Genomic DNA, 24,840 nt, shown 5'->3' with positions numbered 1-24,840 from the left:
CGCTGGTTCTTTTGTGCCCACTCTGGTGGTCTTAGAAAAACAAATCACCTTGCTCTATCACAAATGCCTACAGCATAATTGCATTTGCAGTATGAAATTTGAGTTGCAATTACAAATAAGTGAAATAGAATTGTCAGAGGTAAACTTGGAATTTTCATACCCACAGACAAGCGTAATGAACAAAAAGTCCTTAATGAAAATATTTAAAGATGTGCTTTACTATGACACCTAATGCTATGCAAACTCTTTCAAGGTAACTTATTCCTGTAGGTAGACTAAAATCCACCACCTCCAGTATATTGTATCTGAATACATTTACTGAATGCAGTACAGTCCATCAGCAAGTTTCTACCTTACCAAGTACATACCGTTTATCACCAAAATCCTGTCACATGCCCCCTATTTCTCAGCACAAACTGAATAGCAGTGAACTGAAGACATGTCTCATGTCTTCATGAGCTCATTTGTTTCACTAATCACTGGGAACCACTTACTCCCAATACATGTGCAACATTTTATGAAGTGATAATATCTAGACAGAGGATCTTGATCTAAATATCCTGAGATGCCCTTCAAGTTTGCAGTAGGGATGAGGAAGTGAAATGTTGTGCACAATTCAGGTTATGCACATCTTTCTAGGGAAAATTATGACGGTTTCATCAGCTCTCAAAGAGTACATGGCTTCCCAAAGGTAAAAATCCCGAAGAGAAGTTAAAAATTTTTGAGAAGGCAGTTTTATTTATTATTTGGCACATTTCTAAATTTAAGCAAGTTCTAAATCTGGCCATCATGTGCACTGTCCAATTGTTCATCTCATAGATTTACTGATTTCTATTGGTCTTAGGATTCCTTGGAAACTTTTGTATTATTTCACATAGATATTTTAGAAAGCTTTTCCAAGGGATGAATCAGTGAATTTTAATTTCTTTCCATTCCTTCTCAGATAATATGTACTCACGAGCCACTCGTTTTTAGAACTTAAATGGTTATACTTTTTTTTTTTTTTTTTGGAGACAGAGTATTACTCTGTCACTCAGGCTGGAGTGCAGTAGCATGAACACAGCTCACTGCAGGCATGATCTCCTAGGTTCAAGTGATCCTCCCACCTCAGCCTCACAAGTAGCTGGGACCACAGGCACACACCACCACACCTGGCTAATTTTTTAGTGGAGACAGGATCTTGCCATGTTGCCCAGGCTGGTCTCAAATTTCTGGGTTCAAGTGATCCTCCCGCCTCTGTCTCACAAAGTGCTAGGATTACAGGCATAAGCCACCATGCCTGGCCCAATTATCCTTTAAAATGGAAACCACCAAATTATTACTTACTTCTAAAAGTGTACAGATCCTAATTAGTACTATTTTCCCATCCACTTTGGAGACCAAAGTCTCCAGTGAAACTACAGGAATTTATAGAAAGGGGAGAATTTGTTTTACTTCCATCAAAGATGCACTCTGATAGTATATAAAAGCGCCAGGTGGATCCGCTATGGTAAAATAACATTAATTGATCCTGGTATTGGTCAATATAACTTCCAGAATTTCTCTAGGGGGCACAATAGAGGTAAGGAGTGAAGAAGTGAGTGTGGAGGTTAGAGATTCCAGGAGGCTACTGAAGTTGTTATTGAAATGGCTAGTTATAGACAGAGGTTAACTAGTTATAGACAGAGGTTAACAGAAGCTAACTATTCAGACTATAAAAGTCTTTCTGGATTGGTCTTGGTCCTCCTAATACTAGAACTAAGGCAAGCTTCTAACTACATGTTGCACAAGCATATTTCCCAGCAATGGCTGTCCTTTCCTCCTCACCACCTTACCCACACACTCCCTTGCTACAGAATCTACTCATCATGCCCCTTTCTCAGAGAGACCTTTTTCATAACTCTGCTGAGGGGGCATGGATGTGTGACTTACTCCCTTGGCCACAGCTGACTGGACCTAGAAGAGACTAGACCCAAGCTAGGTCAATTGTATTATTGGTTCTCTGAATTTGAAGTTGCAACAGCGCAACTCTAGGCTGTCCCTGGTGAGCACTTGAATGAAGAAAATACACACGCTTTCCTTGAGTGCCACTTTTTCACAAGAGATATATAAAAACAGATATTAAGAGAGAAAATAAGAGTGACAGAGATGTGTATGTATATATAGGAGAGACAGAGCAGAGACAGAGATGGAGACTGGCTTTGTTCATATTCCTCATCATCTTCCAACTGATCCCAGATTCCCACTCCATGTGACACCTGGCTACCCTACTTACCCTTAATATCTAGTAGGTAGCCTTATATGCTCCCAGCAAATCCCTCCTCCCTACTTATTTTTTCCTTAAACTTGAATGGGTTTCTGCTACTTGCAACCATATTCTCCCTTAAATGAGGGAAAGTGAATAAATTAGTAAATTTGTTTACTAATGGTCTGGATTCTCAAAAAGAACAAAAAAGAGATTTCACAGGGGAAAGTTGCTGGCAGAGGCAGAAATCAGAAAGGATGGGACCCAAGAGAGGAAGATCTGATTTTGAGACACAAGATGTGGAACAAAAGACAAAGCCTGCATAGTGTATCACCTCAGTGAGGTCAGAAACCAACTGAGGAGGAAGCTGAGAGGTGCCTATTGAAGGCCCCCTGGGCTAGGAGGCCAGCGAGGCACTCTGAAATTCCTGAAGGTAGAGGTAAGGACAGGAGGAGTTCTATTAATGAGACCATCCTCACTGAAGTCCAGTAACCCAAAGTAAAGAGCTGCCCTGTCCCTGAAGCTCTGCTCTTGTAGATTCAGGGAATTTGTCAGTCACAACCACCTGAAAGGATCTGCCAGGCCTTTAATGAGCATCCTGAGAGAGAATCTCCCTCATTCCTCTGCCACCTGTGGTTTTAATTTTCCAGCCAGTCCTGGAGTTGCTTCCTCCCATCCTTCTGGATGGCTTTCCAAGACAGGAGTGCTCCTTTGGCATTCTCCTCTGCTCATTTACTTGACAAGAATGTGTTTGCTACCTCCCGCTGGCCCTCCCTCCTCGCCTGTTCCTTGCTTCCTTGTTCTTGCTCTCTGTCCTTTCTGTATACTTCTTTGACAGCATGCTCAAGATGCTGTCAGGCAACACACTGCTTCTTCTACTCTATCTTAGCACTTCCATTTCAGTACTGGATTCCTTGGTTTTCAAGAAAGTTTGTTGTTTTTCCCTTCATGACAGTGGAAAGAGAACAATTTTAGAGCTAAGCATACCAGAGATCCGATCCCAGCTCTATCGGTGAGGCCTCAGGCAAGTCACTCAATCTCTCTGTGACCTGTTTCTCTTCCATAAAATAGAGATGCTATGTGTCTTGCAGGGCTGTTGAGCTCACACATGGAAAGAAAATAGCAAATTCTTGGCACATAGAAGGTGCTCAAAAATGCTTACTTCCCCTCCCCTTTTGTCAGACATGGACAAAAGCCACCATAAAGTCAGTGAAAGTGTAAAGAAATTATAGTTTTATAAAATAGGTTTATTTCCTTTATGAGTTGTCCATTTCCTAACAAGATTGACACCTATTTACCAAATGTCTACTTCTAAAAGAATTCAAGAAATTTGAAGATTCATGATTACTAATCCATAATTGGAAGAATACATTTTAAAAAGACAGCATTGACAATTCATTCTTTCCCACACAATGATGAATCATGTTTTAGTTTTTATACCATCATTTTTACAAAAATACATGCATTTTGATCATCAGTTCACAAAGTGAAGGTAAAGCATTCAGTGAAGGCAAAGCATGATATGCAAAATGAAGTTACAGTAATCGTCTAGTTAACCCAGTTTCTCAACTTTGTATCCACTGGCATTCTGAGCCAGACAACATCAGGGGCTGTCCTGTGCACTGTAGCATGTTTAGCAGCATCACTGGCCTCTACTCACTAAATGCCAGTAGCTACCATCCTCCAAGTTGTAATAGTCAAAAATGTCTTCAGACACTGCCAAATGTCCCCTGGAGAAAAAAACGCCCACAGTTGAGAACTACCAAGTTAACTTAATCAATGTATGGAGCCAAACCAGACAGCTCACGCCCAGCCACGGGCTTGTAAGATGAAAAGTAGCTGCCTCGATCTTTACTTCTCACCAGGTCTTTCCTACTGAAAAACAAAATGGCTGCACATTACTTACAAGACACAATCAAGCGCTGGCTTCACAGAGAAACAGAAGAAATTGCACGCGCCAGAATTCAGTTGTCAGACTGCCCCAGCTCTTGGCTGCATGCCCACGCTCTACCTAAAAACCTACTTCCCAAACTTTTGAAATGCTTTCCACAGCTTTCAGAACCTGACCTTTACAGCAGCTTTATCTGTGTGTGTCTGTGAAATAGATTTACAATTTTCTATATTCCTGTGAAGCCAAACCACTTATTGAGTCCAAATGCCAACTGGGGGTGGTGGGAATTTGCACACAGATGTCAGTGGACTCTGAAACAACAACACAAGAGCTCCACCTGCAACTAATTATAGAAACTGAAATTGTGTTCTGGCCAGAAGAGGCCACATTCAGAACCCACCCCATCTGCTTTGGCCCATAAAATCGCTCTGTTACTTTTCTGCTGTTAACATAGACTTGCCTCTTAAAATTCTCTAAGGATGCTGTCGATAGCCAACAACAGTGAATATTTTGGGGGTGAATGTTTTGGGGGTGACCACTCCTCCTGTCTTTCCCTCTTGGAGCTTGGTTTCAACAAGTGCCCTTGGCGCAAGTGAGACTAAAATAACCTATTCATTGAAACGCCCTGAAATGTTTTTTTGGTTTTTTTTTTTTTTTTTTTGGTAGCTTATGTGCTGCTGTAATCCCATCACCCAAATAAAGTAATCCAGAGAGAAAAATGGAAGATGGAAATCATTTAGATCTCCCAAGGTCCAGCACACAAGAATGTTTATTTTCCTACCATTAGCCAAGTCTTTCAGAAGAAAACCTGGGAATAAGAATCTGTAAGGCCACTAATGTGGTACACATGGCTGATTCTAGGGCCGACTGCAAGAGATTACTGAGGCCAAAACCAGCTGACATCTGTGACAAAGATGTATAGTTCACCTCAAATCATTCTCCTACCTTCTAGCAAACAAAGAAACCAACTGTTGGCTCTGTGCCATCTCATCTATCTTCAAAACCAAAAGAAGTTTTCACTCATCTATGAAAGGCATTTAAAATTGTAGTTTCCATCTAAGTAGGTCATCATCTAAGTCTGGACCAAAATTTTTCCAGCTCTCTGGAAAAGTAGAGAAAAGCTACAGTTCTCTGAAGAGCTAAGGAAGACTGTTTCAAGATGAGAAGATGGAGTCATTTTTTTTGTCCTTCTGAGATTCAGCATTCCAAGGTATGTTGTGGTGCTAAACTATATTATCCAGTTCTAAATCCGTGTGCCTATGTAACATTGGGGAAAACACACAAGCACTCACACTTCAACTCGGAATTAAAATGAAACACCTTACACACAGATGCAACATATGATTGACTTCTTAAGTTCTCAGACCCCATGATGACTGATAAGCCCTTAAAACATTTGGAGAGCGGAGGTGACTAAGGACAGCTCAAGTCAAGGCAGTTGACATCTGTTTTTGTCTTGGAGCATCTGGTCCCTCTTCATCCCAGTTCCTTTAGAGAACTGCTCCTCTCTCAACACCTGCAGTTCTAATAGGGTCACTAATCGCAGTAACCTCTTCTCACATACCCGCCCCCACCATCCCCCAACCACACACTCACACATACACACTCACCAAGTCCTGGAGGGAGGATACGAACAAGGCGGGATCAGAGTCCCTCCATGAAATTTCCAAGTGGGAAGGGAAGACATAAGTCTCTCTTGACCGTTCAATTGTGACCCTAGGGTACTGGCAGCCAAGACTGCCCACCACACAAAGGAAAAAATGAGGCTCACATACAGACAGAGGCAGACATTGAGAACCAGAGATGAAGCGATGGTGAGAGACAAAGTCCTGCTACAGTTTAAGGCCCTGGATCCAGTAACCCCAAACTCCACATCTGATCCTTTCTGTAATTTTGTTACAAGAACTAATCAATTCACCGCCCCCCCACATGTTTTTGTTTTTGGCTTATGCAGGCTTTGAGCAGCGTTTGTGTCACTACTTTGAAGTCTTGCCCAAATTAATTAGTAAGGAGGTTTCTTCATTTGAATGTGTAAGGTCCTTTAAGATTTCATTGAACCTCCCTGAAACATGCCATGGCTTGTTGGGGTGGGGGGAGGTTATCGGAACTGGCAATTACTATGAGTAACAGTTATCAATTAATGGTTTCTGATGTTTTATCAATTGGTGAACTGCAAGTAATAGAATGCCCAAACAACAGTGACTTAAACAACTCCGGGTTTCATTTCTCACATGACTAGACATCTAGAGGCAGGTCACTGCTGCTGTTGGTGCAGTCACTCAGAGGTGGCAGCTCACACGTCTCTGGACTTGTCTATTCTTTTCTTTCTATGGCCTTTCTTTCATGCTTATAATGTGGCTGACACAGCTCCATCCATCACATCAACCCTCAAGACAGAAAGAAGTTGGGGAGAATTGCTGGTGATATTTGTTCCTTTATCAGGAAGGAAAAAGATTTCCTAGAATCCCCCAGATTTCCACTTGGGTTTCATTGGCCAGATACTTGAGGAAGAGGAGGAGGAGCCTGAAGCTGAGTCAGGATTTCTCAGACTTATACTAGTGGAAAGAAGGGAGCCTGAGAGAACGTAAGGGAAAAGACAGGTGTGAGGAGTGACTGCATCTGAATGTCTAGCACCATCAGGATACTTTGGAAGGGCCAGACATGGAAGGAACCACATAGAAAGTGCTCATCCACCTTCACAGGTCTCCTTTAAGGTCTCACTTCCAGAGATGCTCCTGAAGCAGAGCAGCCTTTCCCAAAGTGTGGCCTTATACCCTTATTTCTAGGAATATTTATAATTTGTAACAGATGGGACTTTAAATATATGTATGTATATTCACTCCACTCCCCCTCTGCCTTGGCAGGGAGTAAATTTCCTCCACATGACTGACTTTGGGCTTGGTTACATCGCATGCTTTAGCCAACACAATGTTGGTGAAAATGATGAAAGCCAAGGCTTTAAACATGTTTGTGGGGTTTAGTCGTACATTTGGCATTTGTGATCCACCATGAGAAGAGGAAGCCCTGAATAGCTGCTGTTCCAAGGAGAATGTGGAGACGTGGAACATACCTAAACCTAACTTCCAGTTTAGTCCAACTAAGTTATAGCCAACCTGCAGATATGTGAGGGAGACAGATAAATGCTTGTGTTTTAAGCCATAGGTTTTGAGATGGCTTGTTACACAGCATTATTGCAGCAGTAGCTGCCTAATACATAGGTGCTTAGTTTAAGTTTTGGCAGAGAACAGTGGCTCACCCCTGTAATACTAGCACTTTGGGAGGCTGAGGCAGGTGGATTGCTTGAGCCCAGGAGTTCAAGACCAGCTTGGGAAACATGGCAAAACCTCATCTCTACAAAAAAAAAAAAAAAAAAAAAAATTAGCTGGATGTGGTGGTGTGCACCTGTGGTCCCTGCTACTTGGGGGCTGAGGAAGGAGGATCACTTAACCCTAGGGAGGTAAAGGTAGCAGTGAGCTGTGATCATGCCACTGCACTCCAGCCTGGGTCACACAGTGAGATCCTGTCTCAGAAAAAAAAAAAAAAAGTTTCACAGTGGAGTAAGATTAGAAAATTGGTGAATTAACCAACTTTAATACATATCTTGTTTTTTGGGGGTTTTTTTGTTTGTTTGTTTGTTTTGTAGAAGCAGGGTTTTGCTATAGCCCCAGCTGGTCTCAAACTCCTGGACTCAAGCAATCCTCCTGCCTTGGCCTCCCAAAGTATTGGGATTACAGGCGTGAGCCACTGCACCCAGCCCAGTAAACATTTTTAACTGAAAGAGAGCATTTCATATGGTAATATGTTACATTAGTCTGCATGTGTTATGGGTCAAACTGTGTATCCCTCCCCCCGAAAAAACACCAGTACCTCAGAATGTAACCTTCTTTGGAGACAGGGTCTTTACAGAGATCATAAATGAAGTCATTAGGGTAGACTCGAATCCAATATGATTGGTGTCCTTATGAAATGGAGAAATTTGGATGCAGACACAGCCACTCATAGAGGGCAGATGACGTGAGGACACACAGAGAGAAGGTGATCAAGCACTAGCCAAGGAGAGAGGCCTGGAACAGACCCTTCCCTCACAGCCCTCAGAAGGAAGCAACCTGCCAACACCTTGATCTTGGATTTCTTCCCTCCAGAACTCCGAGACGGTAAATGTCTGCTGTTCACATCACTCTGACTCCAACATATCTTTTTGTGGGGGATATATAATTCAACCCCCACAAAACACATGCATTATGAATTTCCAGGATAAGCATATCCAATATGTTGGGTGTTACACTGGACTGACCAGAAAATCCCTTTTGAAAAATGTTATCTGCCGGGCGCAGTGGCTCAAGCCTGTAATCCCAGCACTTTGGGAGGCCGAGACGGGTGGATCACGAGGTCAGGAGATCGAGACCATCCTGGCTAACACAGTGAAACCCTGTCTCTACTAAAAAATACAAAAAACTAGCTGGGCGAGGTGGCGGGCGCCTGTAGTCCCAGCTACTTGGGAGGCTGAGGCAGGAGAATGGCGTGAACCTGGGAGACGGAGCTTGCAATGAGCTGAGATCCGGCCACTGCACTCCAGCCTGGGCGACAGAGCGAGACTCCGTCTCAAAAAGAAAAAAAAAAAATGAAAGAAAAAAGAAAAATGTTATCTCCCTGCACACACTTTGGAAATGCTGGCTTTGAAGGATCCATGGTTTCTTAGACTTATAGTGGTAGAAAGAAAGGAGCCTGGAAGAAGGTAAGTCTGAGGTAAGGCAAGTCTGAGGAGTGAGTACATCTGAGTTCCACCCACAAACCTGATGAAATTCTATCACTCACTTCCAATTGGCACAACTCATCATATCTGGATACTTACAGTGAAGTTCGTATTTTAATAGAACATAGTTGAACGACCCCTGTTGAAATGGCCCTGCAGGCTGGGCACGGTGGCTCACGTCTGTAATCCCAGTACTTTTGGAGGCCGTGGCGGGCGGATCACCTGAGGTCAGGAGTTCGTGACCAGCCTGACCAACGTGGTGAAACCCCATCTCTACTAAAAATACAAAAATCAGCCATACGTGCTGGCACACATCTGTAGTCCCAGCTACTCGGGAGGCCGAGGTAGGAGAATTCCCTGAACCCAGGAGGTGGAGGTTGCAGTGAACCAAGATTACACCACTGCACTCCAGCCTGGGCGGCAGAGCAAGACTCAGTCTCAAAAAAAAGAAAGAAAGAAAAGAAAACAAAAGGCCCTGCAGTTATACAAATAAAAGAAAAGCAGTACTGATAAAGGAAACACAGAAATGTGATCCGTCTCGATCTTTGCAAGTTTCATGTTCAAAATAAGAATCAATAAATCCTATGTTGAAACTGGATCAAAAACTCATCAAAAACTCATATTAATATTGATTTAGAGTAGATTCTTTCCTATTGTGTTAAGCCAAAAATAGAAATGATCATATAACCATTGCTTAAAAGCTGTAACATTCCCCAGACAGGTTTACTTACACTTCTTGGGTTACATTTCCCAATGACCTTGTCCCATTTCTGCACACGCAAGATGGGTAAATATTAGATCTAGTACAATCTCCTAGTGTGTGATGCTATTTATATTCATGCAGAGCCTTGGCTAGCCATGCACAACCTAGGAAAATGTCTAAAAATTGCTTTATGTATACCTAATTTGGAAGAAATCCATTAGAAATACAACGTTAACAATTGCACAAAATACCTAGGAATATGAAAAGTCAATAACTCTTATGTACCAAACTACAAGATAGAAGTTTTTATGAACCTTAAAAAAAAAGTATTCACTCCTATGTTTCCTTTCTTTGATCTCCATCACACAATAGAATAAAGATATAAAGAAAAGACAAACCTATATTCTTATAGAGAAAGTAGGTTCAGTTTACTTCCCTACAGTTGTATCCACCCTCTCATCAGCCCTGCCCCTCATAACACCTATCCCAATACCACAGGCCACTAAAAATAATAAGGGGCTACCTCACGTGGCAGCAGAACATCCATTCTCAATATTTTCTCCTCATCTCTCCCGCAATTGTTCTACAGGTGTGATGTTGAGAGCATGGGCTATGGGTTCATGCCATTCCAAAGAATTAGCTGTCCATAATCCCTTGCCCCACTCTCCTCCAATTGAAGAAAACATATCATGAAGCAAAAGCACAAGTGACAGCACCAAGATAACACTGCATCCGTGCACTCTGGTTTATACAAACAAGCACATGATTCTAAATTTCAGTGCTGCAACTCTTAGCAGTAAAGCAAATGTATTTATATTCATGTAGAGATGTGTGGCTAAGGCCTTGGAGGGAACCAGGTGGAGAAGAAGTGGGAATGGAGGAAGGGATGGCATATCCATCCAAGAACCTGAGTATCAACCCTTTGCAAATAAGAAATTTGGTCACGGCCACCTACTCATTAGCCCCAAGGTTCCAAACAGTCCTGCACTCCCTGTAACACAGAGAGGGAGTTCAGCATCCTGCCTTAGATCTGGAATTGGGTTCAGCTCCCTTAGAAAGAACCATGAGGACTTCAAAATCTACTGCAAAGAAACTGATGTGCAGGAGCCCGCGACTATACTGCACATAAGAAGGAAAGGGCTGTGCTAGTTAGCATTATATTTATAAAACTATGAACTTCCTATACAAGAGCACTTCAATCTCCTTACCTCTACCCTATAATGGACTTGCTTCCAATTTCTCTTCACACAGAACAGTTAAAATTATTTTAGATCATTAGAACTTAGGTTAGTGAAATTCTAAATATCTAAATACCCCTGAAAGAATTACCTTGGTAGATGCAATCTCTGGTTATTGTGGATAAGAAACCATAATCAAATGTCCCTTATCTCTTTTGTATTTCTTTCTTCCATACAGAAAAAGTTTCCATGATTTTTCCTCTAAAAGGAAATTAAGTTATGGTAAATGGTGAAAACCCTAAATAGCACAAAAACCATCTCTAGGAAAAAGAAATACATTCCTAGTTAAGAATACAAATTCCAGCCAGGTACAGTGGCTCACACCTGTAATCATGCCATTCCAAAGAGTTAGATGTCCATAATCCCTTGCCCCACTCTTCTCCATTTTAAGAAAACACATCATGAGGCAAAAGCACAAGTGACAGCACCAAGATAACACTGCACTTTGGGAGGCTGAGGTGGGAGGATCACTTGAGCCCAGGAGTTCAAGACCAGCCTGGGCAATATAGGAAGACTCCATCTCTACAGAAAAGTACAAAAATTAGCCAGACATGGTGACATACACCTGTAGTCCCAGCTACTAGGGAGGCTGAGGTGGGAGGAGTGATTGAGCCCAGGAGCTCAAGGCTGCAGTGAGCCAGGATCGCACCACTGCACTCCAGCCTAGGGTGACAGAGTGAAACCCTGTCTCAAAATAAAAACAATAATGATAATAATAATCACATTCTTAATCATCTTATCAAAACGAGTCATTTTTTCATCTAGCATGTATGAAGTAGGATCTTCCTATAACACTAAATCACAGCTCAGTGATCTTTTAAGGAGGTAGTGATCATAAAGTTAAGGTCTTAGACTTTGGCATCAAATAGACCAATGCCTTAAACTCTAGCTATGCTGCTTACCAACTGTGTGAACTCGGACAAGTTGCTTATTCTCTCTACATTTATGCTTCATCTGTAAAATAACAAAAGTTCTAGCACCTACTTCAGATGACTGATGGAATCACTAAATAAGATAATGTACACAAAGCACTAAGCACTATGCCTAGCACACAGTAGGCCCTCAACAAATGTCTACTGGTAGCACTAGCAGTATAATAGAAAAAACAGCAATAGCAGAAGATTGCTCCCCAAACTTTATTTCACCTAGCTCCACTTTTGGACAAACATAAAAACCCCACTGGTAGTTATCCACCATATAGGTGTCTCTCCTCCCTTTCCTGGACAGAAGAGAGGACTCCACCTCCTACTCCCTGCAATTATGTCACTTTCAGTTCAAGGAATTAAAGAACCAATGTGCCATCTCCAGTCACTCTCTTCCCCAGCTGTAGCAACCTTTGAAACCATGCATCAAGATGCAGAAATCCTGGATCCTGAGTCACTGCACGGAAAAGACCTGTCCCACAGAGTCACCTGACCTGCTTCATACTTTAGGCAAATAAGAAATAAATCTCTAATATGTAAATTCACTGAGATTTGAAGTTTGTTAGTTACTGCAGCAAAACTTACCCTATCCTGACCAACAGGTACTCCTATACTTCTAAAAGGGATCCTAATATACTTCCAAAAAGAGAAGACCGTTTTTTTTAATAACTTGTTTTTTGTCAATCTTTATATTTTTTACTTTGTAAGACATCATATTGCAAGTAAACTGACTTTCAAAATCTCCATACTTCTTCCTCATTTTACATTTTTTAATCTAAAAGAGAAAATTGTGTTTTACTTGTATTAAATATACAGATTAATACTGGAGCTTTCACTGAGTCATATGTCACACAGTCACATTTCACCTACAATACCAAGGTATCCTGTGATCACAGTACAGACCAGAACAAGGAAGGGATAATGGAAGTGCCCTCAAGCATTCACACACTCGTGGCTTATGGCAACATGAGACAGTTAAGTGGAATTATGGATATCACCTATTCTAAACTGAACTAACCCTTATGAAATGGACAAGTGGTGCAAAATGTTTTTAATAAAAGTGAAAAAGATTTTATATGTCACTAAAATGTATCTCAGTGTATTATTTTGCTCTATCTCATCTACATTTAACTCTTTGTGGATGTCTTAGAAGACACATAATACATTGGCAGCATAACGCATCCTGTAATTTATAAATAAATATACATGTATAATTGGGGTCTGTGCTTAAAGATAAATTTAATGAAAGAAGCATGAGATAAATCACTTTGGAGCTAACAGTTTAGAGAAGAGCTTTCAAACTTTTTGTCCCTGTTTGCACCATTCTTAAACTGCTTTAACCATTTTCCAAAAAATTAAAATGAAGAGAAAACCAGTATAAGACTAGGGGGAAATGTGCATTGTAGAACAGGTTCATAAAGACTTTATGAACTTGCAAAATCAGAAAGAAGCAGAAATGATACTGAAGAGCATCATTTTAGAGTGAAGAACAAAGCTTTCGGTTCCAACTATGAACCAAAAACTAGCTTTGGCTCTGTTAGATAATCAAAAGGATAAGGTGATTGTTTTCTACACATAGAAGAAGGACAAAAGGCAGATTTTCATATAGATCACAAATGCTTCTACAGGCGCTTAAACTCCAAAGGAGAAGTTGTCAGGGAAACAGTTAGGAAGGTCAGCAGATGACTCCAAGAAAGGCAGAGCACTTCATTAGACCAACATCAAAGCCAGTAATTGGAAAATCACTTGTTCAGTCAACTTAGAGTTATCTCAATTTCCTTCAGAAAGTTAAATAATATCTGGGAATTTTTGAGCCATGTGGTATCACATTCCCTATACCCCAGCTCTTAGCACTTCTATAAGCACCAACTGCAGATGAAGCTGGGGCCAGGTGTGCAATCCCAGAACTTTGGAATTACTCCTTGAAGCCCAGAGTTCAAGACCAGCCTTGGCAAAATAGCGAGACCTTGTCTCTACAGAAAAAATAATCATTTTAATTGGCAGGCTGTGGTGCTATGTGCCTGTAGTCCCAGCTACTCAGAAAGCTGAGGTGTGGAGGATCACCTGAGCCAGGAGGTCAAGGCTGCAGTGAGCTATGATCAATATCACTACACTCCAGCCTGAGGAACAGAGCAAGACCCTGTCTCTGAAACAAAAAAGGAGAGAGAGATAGAAAGAGAGATATGAAGCTGGAGTTTAAACCCAGGTATGTCTGATTCCAAAGCTCTTATAAAAATAGCAGCATTTTAGGAAATAGAGTAGGCATTAAAAAAGAAAAGAAAATAGCAGCATAAAAAACAGGCCTGACAGAATAGGTAGGATTTGGAAATGAAGACTGGCTGGGATTGAAGGAGAGGTGGCAGGAAAAGCAGGTGCTGAGAAGGCCACCAGTGGAAGGGAGCAGCAAGAGCAAGGGCATGGCAGTGCAAAACCTTGGGTGTGTGCAGGAATTACCAGGCAGTGATGCAGAAAGCACAGATGTGGAGGGAGGTGGCACAAGAAAAGGCTGGAAATGTTGGCCCAGGCCTTCTGGTAGAAGTTCTATGGGCTCAGTCAAGAAGGTAGACTTTATTCTGGAGGCAATGAGTAATCACTGAGGGCTTTAAAGCAGGAAAATAGCACAACTGCAGATAGACACCAGGAACCTGTTCTTCCTGTGGCATGAAGGATGGATCAAAGAAGAGTATGAAGGTGACTTGCACGTAGTTGATAATTAATTAATGCTGAATGGATGAAGGCAAAAACACCAAGTTAAAATTTATTGTGTATCTCTAACAAAGCAAACCCATTTGATCCAATTCCATTTCATATTGTTCAATTTGCTACTTAGAGAACAAACTTCACTCATTCTAGAAGGAAATAATGGTGCTGGTGCTTAAAAATAAAAATCAATTCACCAGTCAAATGTGGCCCTCTAAATGTTGCCATTAAAGTGTTTGTTCTTACAGAAATTAACATTTTCTTCTTCTATTCAGAAGGAAGTACATCTGAACAGCTGTTGCAACTGCTGAAAAAGAAAACAAAATTAGCCAAGTACAAAAGTTAGGCAATGAGGAGTGATCCTCCCCACCCCACCCCTCTCCCCATCTGCAACCATGTGAAAAGGTTATTGGAAAATAAGGAAATCACAAGCTGTAATGGTATATTTCCTATACTCTCTCATAGTGTCCAAGTCAAACACATACTAAGCCATAACCTTCTTGATGATGCCAAACTTTCTTCTGCACAAGTCGTGGTACCATCTGCAAAGCATCAACCACTCAGTGAGAAGCCAAGGCTGAAAAATACTGAGATGAGCCATGACCTACCTGATTTTCTTCATGGGAAACCCTCATCTGCTCCTTGAGGACAGACATCCGCGCTGCCTCTTCTTTCCTCAAGACTCTCTCCTTCTTAAGCTCAGGACTCCAGAAAGTCTTAATACTGTTCATGGAAGATCCCAACTTGCTGTCCTTGATGTCGAGCTCTTTCCGGAGGAGGTCATTCTCTCTCTGCAGTTCTTTCAGCTGGGCCTGAAGATCTAACATTGTGCTGTCTCTTACCTGCCTCAACATAGAGGGGACCTGGTGGTGGTGATGATGGGATGAGCCAGTCAGCCCACCATGTTGATCTGTGTATGAAAGGACATCTGTGTGGGAAAGTCCAGCAGAAGCAATATTGGGACTACTCCCCATGGCTGTGACACGGCCTCCATATACAGCTCGATTCGTAGCCCTTCCCAGAGTCATAGTGCCCTTTGGGTAAGTTGTTGAAGCCACCCCTTCATGATCACTCAGATACATGGGTCCAGACGTAGCATAGGCTGCATTGAGGGACTGGATATTCTCCATAGACAGAGTCTTGCCTGTTCCTCCACCTCCCCCACTACTTGTTCTTCGGTGGCCCAAACGAGGAGACCTTGGCAAACGAGGGGATCTGGAAGGGCTACCTTCCAGATTGGTGATTGTTCTTGCACTTCCATACATTTTTCTTGTATTATGAGGTGTTACTGAAGAGAAGAAATGCTATACTAAGTTGGGGTTTGAGCTAATATTTCCACGATTGTCCAGAATTTTCACCGCATTCTTTTCACAGTCCGTACCAGAAAATAACTCCACTCAAAGATCTAGAGTGAAAAAAAGAATAATTAAAAACAAATTTCTTTAGAACTCTAACTGTATATTTTTAAATATATAAATAAAGATAATAATAGATGAACCTATGTAGATAGGTGATTAATAATAGACAGATAGAAAGAGCCACACCCATAATGTTCATTTAGAAAGAAAAGCAACTCTAAAACTTTACTACTACAGGCGAAAGTTTTATAAATTCCCCCCACCCTGCCCCTAAGCAAGATAAAAATTCTCAAAGTGAAAAATAAGGTCTATTCCTTAGGAAAATGAAGCTCTCAATATTGGTTTGTGCTAAGGTTAGAGTTGGAACCTCCAGAAAATTCCCACGGAATTCCCCATCATGGAGACCTTAGCTATAAAAAGACCCCTCCTTTGGGGCATAACCCCCATACATATGTGGCTTGAAAGTGACTCTGAGAAGCTGCTGCTTCCTGGGTTGTCAAATACTTGGCATTCATGTTGTTACTTTTGCCTCCTGTACTCATTACAAACATCACTAATCTATCACAGTCCTCTTTTCCACAGTTTCAGAATTCTTCTCAACACAACACTCTAGATGGCTTACCACCAATCAACTGGCATTGACACATGAATTCAAACCTACTAGCTATCCTGGAGTTAAAAGAAAAAGAGGTAACTCAACCAATGGGATGCCTAAACACATAGCCAGATCCTCAATGATATTACCAGAGAAAACAACAGTACTATCTCGTTTCCCTTTCACACATATCTTTCAGGCTGTCCTCGTGAGAATTAGTTCCCATTTTGGTTGACCTTAATATTCATATTAACCACTTCATATCTATACAGAAATGGCAAAGGAGAAGAAGTTCCCATCATGGTTACTGAAGTATATTAGTGAAGATTTTATGTAGCTGGGGCTACAGCATTGTGAGTATCCCTTCAATTTTAGCACCCGTATAGCCTTAATGGGGTGCATTATGGCCTCTTGTTCTTCCTCTTAGGAAGTCTTTACTATGTTTTATTTTTCTTCAGCTTTACAACAATAAGAGATCTTATAATACCATCTACTATTGTAAGAAATAAGTAAGGTGATGTTTATAAAACACCTAGTTTTGTGCCTAGTATCAAATAGTCAATAAATAGATTTTGAAGGTAAGTGTCTCAATGAGGTAAGTACATTAATAGCAATATACAGGGGTATCTTTTATTTTCACCCGCCTATCATTCATCCCTTTCCCCTCTCCCAAATACACACTTTCTGATAATACTGTCACTATTTTCCTTAGAGAAATTGTTCCAAACCCCCTATTCACAGTTCATTGGGTTTAGGTAAGGTTGACTCCCTTCACTCCACCATCCTGGATGGTGCAAGGGGTGAGAACATGACCCACACCTGGTCAACCATCATATTGTATCCTCCAGACATGGTAGCTAGTTCAGTGATGGGCATGTGACCCACATTGGTCCAACAAGACTCCATACTATGATTCTAGTGGGAACAGCTGGGAAAGATAAGCTCTTCTTCAGCTGGAATTCCTTACTTTCAAGATAGAGCTGTGAGTACTACAATGTGGAAAGGGCCTCCCTAAGGGTGAAGAGAATACAAAGGGAACCAGAGCTAAACTTCAAAGAGTGTGAAACCAAACCAGGTGACATCACTTCATACTCCAGATCCAGGAGTCATAGAAGTTACCATCATCTATCATCTATACATCGGTTCCCCGGCCATTTTAGTTACATACGCCAGGTGATTGATTGCATTAAAGCTCCCAATTTTTACTCCTTTTTTTATGTATGTCTTGGCAGTGTTTTCCCAATGTGATGCTAGGTTCAGTCATGTGACTTTATTTGTCCAGGAAGGTGATAACAAATGTGAAGTAAGCAGATGCCTTAAGCAACACATGTTTACTCTCTTGCTCATTTTCCTCTACCATAGCAATTAGAATATTCCCAATATAGCCTGATGGAAGATAAGAAATATAAAATAGAACCAAGTTGTCCTAGCCAACAGCCAAGCAGCCCCAAGATGTGTGAGCAAGCCCAGCCAAAGTCAGCAGAACTACCTAGCCAACCAGACACTGCGCACAGGGGCATAAGTGAGCCCAGCTGAGATCAGCTAAACATCACACTTATGCACTTGATAAATGCTTCTTAGTTATGTCACTGATGTTTTGTGGTTGATTGTTTTGCCACATTACAGGATCAATGGATAACTGATGCATTTGTCTATAAATTTCCTTTTTGCTACATTGAATTCTAGATGAGATTTGTCACTTACAGTGACACATACAATACGAAAAAAATGTTTTCTATAAAGGTTTCCCCTTTCCCTAAAGAGGCCTTTAAAAATTATACACCTGTTTCTAACTAAAGAACTTCATTTCAAATGTTTATGTTGCTCAGGGCTTAATTTTGTTTTTCTTGGAAATACACAAAAACCATTTTGTATCTAAGATTTTTACATGAATAATCTGTAGTGTAAAAAAAGAGGGGATCAATAGTTCTAACATAAGAATTCAGTGACATAAATGATGAGAGAGACAGTGGAATAAGGGAACAGGCAGTTATATGAATATTTAATAAGATGGAAAGATGTTCATGACATACTGGTGGCAGGGGGAGCAGACAACAAAACAATTTTGTGATTTACTCACACTGTTGTAAAACACACAAATACACATACAATCACCAGCAGAGAAGGCTGGAATGACACACATCAAAATGTTATCAGCGGTGGAATTCCAAGAGGTTTTCATTTTCTTTTCATTTGCATACTCTAAATTTTCTACAATTGAAACTGACCCAATTGTCCCAAAGAGCTGATATTAAAGATTTCTTTGAAAAAACAGAGAAATCGGCTGGGCGCGGTGGCTCAAGCCTGTAATCCCAGCACTTTGGGAGGCCGAGACGGGCGGATCACAAGGTCAGGAGATCGAGACCATCCTGGCTAACACAGTGAAACCCCGTCTCTACTAAAAAAAATACAAAAAACTAGCTGGGCGAGGTGGCGGGCGCCTGTAGTCCCAGCTACTCGGGAGGCTGAGACAGGAGAATGGCATAAACCCGGGAGGCGGAGCTTGCAGTGAGCTGAGATCCGGCCACTGCACTCCAGCCTGGGCAACAGAGCGAGACTCCGTCTCAAAAAAAAAAAAAGAAAGAAAAAGAAAAAACAAAGAAATCGACCTCCCAGTTTTCAAACTTGAGAAAGTTGCATTTGTCTTATCTGAGTTCCTTTCTAAGGAAACCAACCATCAGGGCTCCCAGATAGTGTCAAGGAGCTCAAACTCACCAGATCACTGCATTTGGACAATGAGATGTCAGACCCCTCATCTGTCATAATTGCCTTGCCCTATCTGCTTCCTGTTGACCAACTCCTCTTCCCTATCCCTCCCTATTTCCTGTTTTTCCACTCATGATTACATTTCTTCCCTGCTATATAAACACTTATGTTAGTCAGTTAAGGAGATGGATTGGAAACTGATCTCCCATCTCCTCAGCTGCAGCACCTGATGAAAGCCTTCTTCTCTGGCAATCCTTGTCTCAGTGATTGGCCTTCTGTGCAGCAAGCAGCAGGACCTGGACTGAACCTCTGGTGTTTTGGTAACATAATAATGATATATACTTTTGTCATTTAAAAAAATGATTTTCTTTCTATGGTTCCAACAGTTAAATGAATGTATCTTTTCTGTGCTTAGAATCTAGATGTCCAGGTTCTAATTGGGCCACCACTTACAGAGATGTCTTCCTAGAAAAAGTGATGAAATCTAACTTGTCTTCCTCTGTCTGCTCCCTTTATATCTAGAGAGACACATTTCTGAGATCTGTGACTAGGCTTGAGGTCCCTGAACACCATAAAATTTACACCCACACAGATTTAATCTTCAGTGGATTTACCTGCCTACCTGGCCAAGAGTTTGGAGAATTGCAATAACCAACAAACAAAAAGTTAGTTTGCTCCCTTTGGAAACACACACACATAACATATAACATGAAAAGATGTATTACCATGTTTGAAATAATGTTTCCTTATTTAAAAAGCAATATACGTTGCCACTGGCCCGTAGATTTCTTGGGTTCTCCTTTTCTAGGTTTAATATCAGATGTATGCTAGTATCATAGATAGATTGAGAAGCTTTCCATTTTTCATATGTTCTGGAACAGTTAGCATAATGCCAGTCTCCTCTATTCCTGAAATGTTTTGTAGAACATCTATTCACATAAAACTGAATGGGCTTGGCAGGGCATGTTGACTCCTGCTGTAATGTCAGCTACTGAGGAGGCTGAGGCAGGAGGATTGCTTGAGGACAGAAGTTCAAGACCAGTCTGGGCAATATAGCAAGACCCTGTCTCTAAAAAGAAATTTTTTTTTTAATTAGCCCAGTGTGGTGGCATGTGCCTGTAGTCCCAGCTACTTGGGGAGAGTGAAGCAGGAGGATCACTTGAGCCCAGGAGTTTGAGGCTACAGTGAGCTGTGACTGCACCGCTGCACTCCTGCCTGGGCGACAGAGGGAGAGACCCAGTCTCTTTAAAAAAGCAAAAAAACACAGAATGGGATTAGTTGGTGATTATCTTTTAATTTTTTCACTATGTTTACTGGTCTATTTGGGTTTGCTACCTATTTTGTGTCAATTATCATTAAAACATCTCTTCACAGTCTATTCCATGTATATTTTTCAGTCTTATTGGCATTATTTTGTATAACTTTTCTTTAAAAATTTTTAAATCATCTTCGGTTATGTCCCCATCTCATTTCCAATGTTGTTTGTGTTTTTTCTGTTTCCGTTGATGACAATATGACAAATGTTTCTCTATTTTCTTAGAGTTTCAGTGATATAGCTTTTGGTTTTATTGATGTATTTTACTGCATCTTGTTTTCCATTTCATTGATATCTCTTTATCTTTAATAAAATTTCTACTCCCTTTATGTTATTTTTGCCCTTTTGCATTGCATGTTCATTTCTCTGTAATCACATTTCCTAATGAATGCATACAAGATTATACACATGGCTGCATATTCCAGAATTGTATGTATAAACTCTTACTGTCATTTGTAAAAAATACCTTGCTGTTTTTATTTTGAAATTTTTCTATCCCAGGAATTATTGAGAATAATATATTTAAATGTCAAAGTGGACAGAAATGTTGTGGTAAAACTTTCTGGTTCACATTGTATAGCATTGGGATCGTAAAATATAACATATATTTTCCAATCTTTGAAATTTGTCAAGACTTTCTAATTGGCTTATTAGTTTTCTTAATTATTAAAACAACTAATAGATTATTATAGAAAATTTAGAAAATACAAATATGCATAAAGCAGAAAATGAAAACACTCTCAATCCTGTCACTCATAGATAACCTCTGTTAACAAGTTAGCATAATACCAGTCTTCCCTATTCCTGAAATGTTTCGTAGAACACACACATAAAACTGAATGCGGCTGGGTACGGTGGCTCACGCCTGTAATCCCAGCACTTGGGGAGGCCGAGACGGGTGGATCACACAATCAGGAGATCGAGACCATCCTGGCTAACACGGTGAAACCCCGTCTCTACTAAAAGTACCAAAAATTAGCCTGGCATGGTGGCGAGCAACTGTAGTCCCAGCTACTCGGGAGGCTGAGGCAGGAGAATGGAGTGAACTCAGGAGGTGGAGCTTGCAGTGAGCCGAGATCGCGCCACTGCCCTCCAGCCTGGGCAACAGTGCAAGACTCCATCTCAAAAAAAAAAAAAAAAAAAAAAAACTGAATGGGCTTGGCAGGACATGTTGACTCCTGCTGTAATCCCAGCTACTCAGGAGGCTGAGGCAGGAGGATTGCTTGAGGACAGCAGTTCAAAACTAGCCAGTATGTATTATGTAACTTCCAATTCCTTTTAAGTGTGTGTGTGTGTGTGTGCGCGCGCGTGTGTAGTTTTAGACAAAGTCAGACAATATAAAGACTATATAAATCAAACTATATAAATACTATATAAAGTCTTGTATTTTCCTTTTCCTCCACGTTTTATCTTAATGTCATCTCCATTTCCCACTTAACATAGATGCCACAAAATATTTTTATAAAATGTGATTTTAACAGACACTATGAGTCTCCAAAGATGGTCATCAAAATTCGTCTCCTTCCTATACAGAATTGTCTCTAGTTCCATTAGTTCCATCAAGAAATTGATTCTATTTCCCTTGTCCTTGAATCTGGACTGGCCTTGTGACCCGCTTAGACCAACAAATGCAGTAGAAGTGACACTGTTCCAGCTCTGAGTCAAACCCTAAAGAGGCTTGACAGTTTCTGGTTTTGCTCTCTTAAAACTCAGCTGCCATGATGCAAGGAAGTCCAAGCTATCTTGCTAAAATTAGGAGCCACACAGAACGGCCCTGGAAGATGAAACACCACATAGAGAGAGAGGCCACATGAAGGAGAACCAAAGCACCCAGCCAAGAGTCAGCACCAAAACACCAATCCAGTGAGACAAGCTATCTTGGAGCTTCCAGCCCAGCCCAGCCACTGTCTTTAATCAGCTGCATGAATAACAGCCATCACTATATGTAACAAGACCACCAATCAACCCACTGAATGGTGGGAAGTAATAAATTATTGTTTAAAGCCCTCCTCCAAGTTTTACAGATTTTTGTTACACAGCAAAATAACTGAAACAGTCACTTAATGCGTCATTGAGTAGCTCTCTAATCATTTATTTAACTAATCACCTACTATAGAACACTTAGGTAATTATTTTTAAATGGAAATATCATAATTAATATTTTGATTGATAAAGCTTTATAATATTCTGATTGATAAAGCTTTTCAATGTTCTGTTTGAGCAATATTCAGATTGATAAGCTCTTACTTCCTTAGGATAAATTCTTTTTTTTTTTTTTTTTTTTCAGACAGAGTCTTACTGTGTCTCCCAGACTGGAGTGCAGCGGCACAATCTCAGCTCACTGCAAGCTCCATCTCCCAGGTTCAAGCGGCTAATTTTGGTATATTTAGTAGAGACGGAATTTCACCATGTTGGCCAGGCTGGTCTCAAACTCCTAACCTCAAGTGATCCACACGCCTCAGCCTCCCAAAGTGCTGGGATTACAGGTGTGAGCCACCATTCCCAGCTTTCCCTAGGATAAATTTTAAAAGAATTATAAAATAAAAAGGAAACAGCTGGACACAGTGGCGTGTGCCTATAGTCCCACTGCTTGCGAGGCTGAGGCAGAAGGAAACTTTGAGCCCAGGAGTTCAAGTCTAGCCTAACAAAGTGAGAACCCATCTCTATAAAATTAATTAATTTTTTAAACATCAAAATGCAACAATTTATACTCACATCCTTACTCTTGACTCTCCTTCACAGCGTCTACTCTCCTCTCAACATATCCCAGAAGCCACCATCTCCTCTTGAGGCCACAAAAAAATCCCCGAATTACCAAACTCAGGACTTCAGGACTACATATTCAGTAAATAAACCTTAAGAAGTATTTTTTATTTATTTTTAAGACAGAGTATCACTCTTGTCACCCAGGCTGGAGTACAGTGGAGCAATCTCGCTTCACTGCAATCTCTGCCTCCCAGGCTCAAGTGATTCTCATGCCTCAGCCTCCCAAGCAGCTGGAACCACAAGCACACACCATCTCACCTGGCTAATTTTTGTATTTTTTGTAGAAACAGGGTTTTGTCATGTTGCCCAGGCTTGATCTTGAACTCCTAAGTTCAAGTGATCCACCCACCTCAGCCTCCCAAAGTGCTGGGATTACAGGCGTGAACCACCATGCCCAGCCAAGAAGTATTTATTAAGTACCAACATTGTGCTACTCCAGCTCTGCCTTAGACCAGTACTTCCTGAACAGTCTGACAAATATTCAGATAAACAAGGCTACTGAGGTTTTCATTTTAACCCAAGATGTCTCAGAGACTTTTAGGACACTCACACGTATTGTGACTATCCCAAAATTAAGTATATAATATAGTTTTTCCAAAATTTATTTGACAACAGAATCCTCTTCCCTTCAGAATACCTGAAAACATTTCACTGAAGACTTGAGTTTACTCATGCAATAAATATTTTGTAAGCATCAGCTTAACTCCCACTGTTGAATGCGGGGAATAAGGCAGTGATTGAGACAGACACAGTTTCTGACTGTGGGAAGTTTGGTCCCTGGAACGGACTTTCTCTGTAAGAGCTTTCTTCACCTCAGATATAACAGGATTTGAGAGGAAGATGATTACAGGACTAGGCACTGCTTTAAGGGCAGGGACATGAAATCAACCCCAATCAGAATTGACCTCTAACAGGAAAAGATAGAAGATCAAAATAATGACCGGTTGATGTTTCAGCCCTACTAGGCCAGGAAACAAATATAATTCTGTATTTATTTTTCACACTTCGACAAAGAAGCCAGATTGTTAAAAGGAATACAAGTCAGCCATTGACAAGCTGCATAAGAAGCTGCGGAAACACATTGTTGCTTACACCACCAAGATCACAGTGGACAAGAGATTATGTTCAATTCCACCGAACTTATCAAATCAAACAGGAAATTCACAGACCATCAAAATGGTAAAAGGATAATGTCTTCACCACTATACATCTGCTTCTTAACAATAAATTTTAGTTAGCGGCATAGGCTCACCACTATTTGGGAATTAGTTTCTCCCACAAAATTTATAAAGAGCAGGGGAGGTTTCCTGGGACCATTTCACCCCTGGCTGCAGCACATAGTGATACCAATTTCACGGAAGAAGGAAAGAATCAGTTGACAACATAAAGCAAAGGCTGGTCCCCATGGCTGTCATGTCCCCCTAAGCCCCTCATAATTCCTACTTGTTCTACTGAGTCACTCACACACAGTCGCGCCCCCCCCCCCCGCCATGCCCCATCCAGCTGTGTTTCATCTCCCAATATATTTTAAGGAACTTGTTTTGACACTTGTGCTTTTTTGTTTGTTTGTTTGTTTGTTTTGGTTGTTGTCTCCTAATTTCTCATCTATCCTGATTTTTTTCTAATTCTATAAAATGAATCTCTGAGAAAGAACAAAAAGATCAACTT

The 24,840-nt window shown here is 40.9% G+C and overlaps 1 protein-coding gene across 2 annotated transcripts in view; it reads right to left on the bottom strand.

Annotated features, from left to right (window-relative positions):
- The window catches only part of ERC2 (ELKS/RAB6-interacting/CAST family member 2), a 970,858-nt gene that overhangs the window by 921,054 nt on the left and 24,964 nt on the right, over positions 1-24,840 (bottom strand). For both annotated transcript variants that reach the window (XR_003306672.2, XM_026446958.2), the window contains exon 2: positions 15,041-15,837. Coding sequence is in view for 1 of the 2 variants with exons in the window: in XM_026446958.2 (XP_026302743.1) it covers positions 15,041-15,697 (657 nt within the window). In the remaining variant the exon portion in view is untranslated. The remainder of the gene's footprint in view (positions 1-15,040; positions 15,838-24,840) is intronic.

The sequence above is a fragment of the Piliocolobus tephrosceles genome, chromosome 2 (genome assembly GCF_002776525.5).
Source record: "Piliocolobus tephrosceles isolate RC106 chromosome 2, ASM277652v3, whole genome shotgun sequence".
Lineage (NCBI taxonomy): Eukaryota > Metazoa > Chordata > Mammalia > Primates > Cercopithecidae > Piliocolobus > Piliocolobus tephrosceles.
The sequence above is the reverse complement of the archived record's forward strand: the minus strand, read 5'-3'. Positions and strand labels throughout refer to the sequence as shown.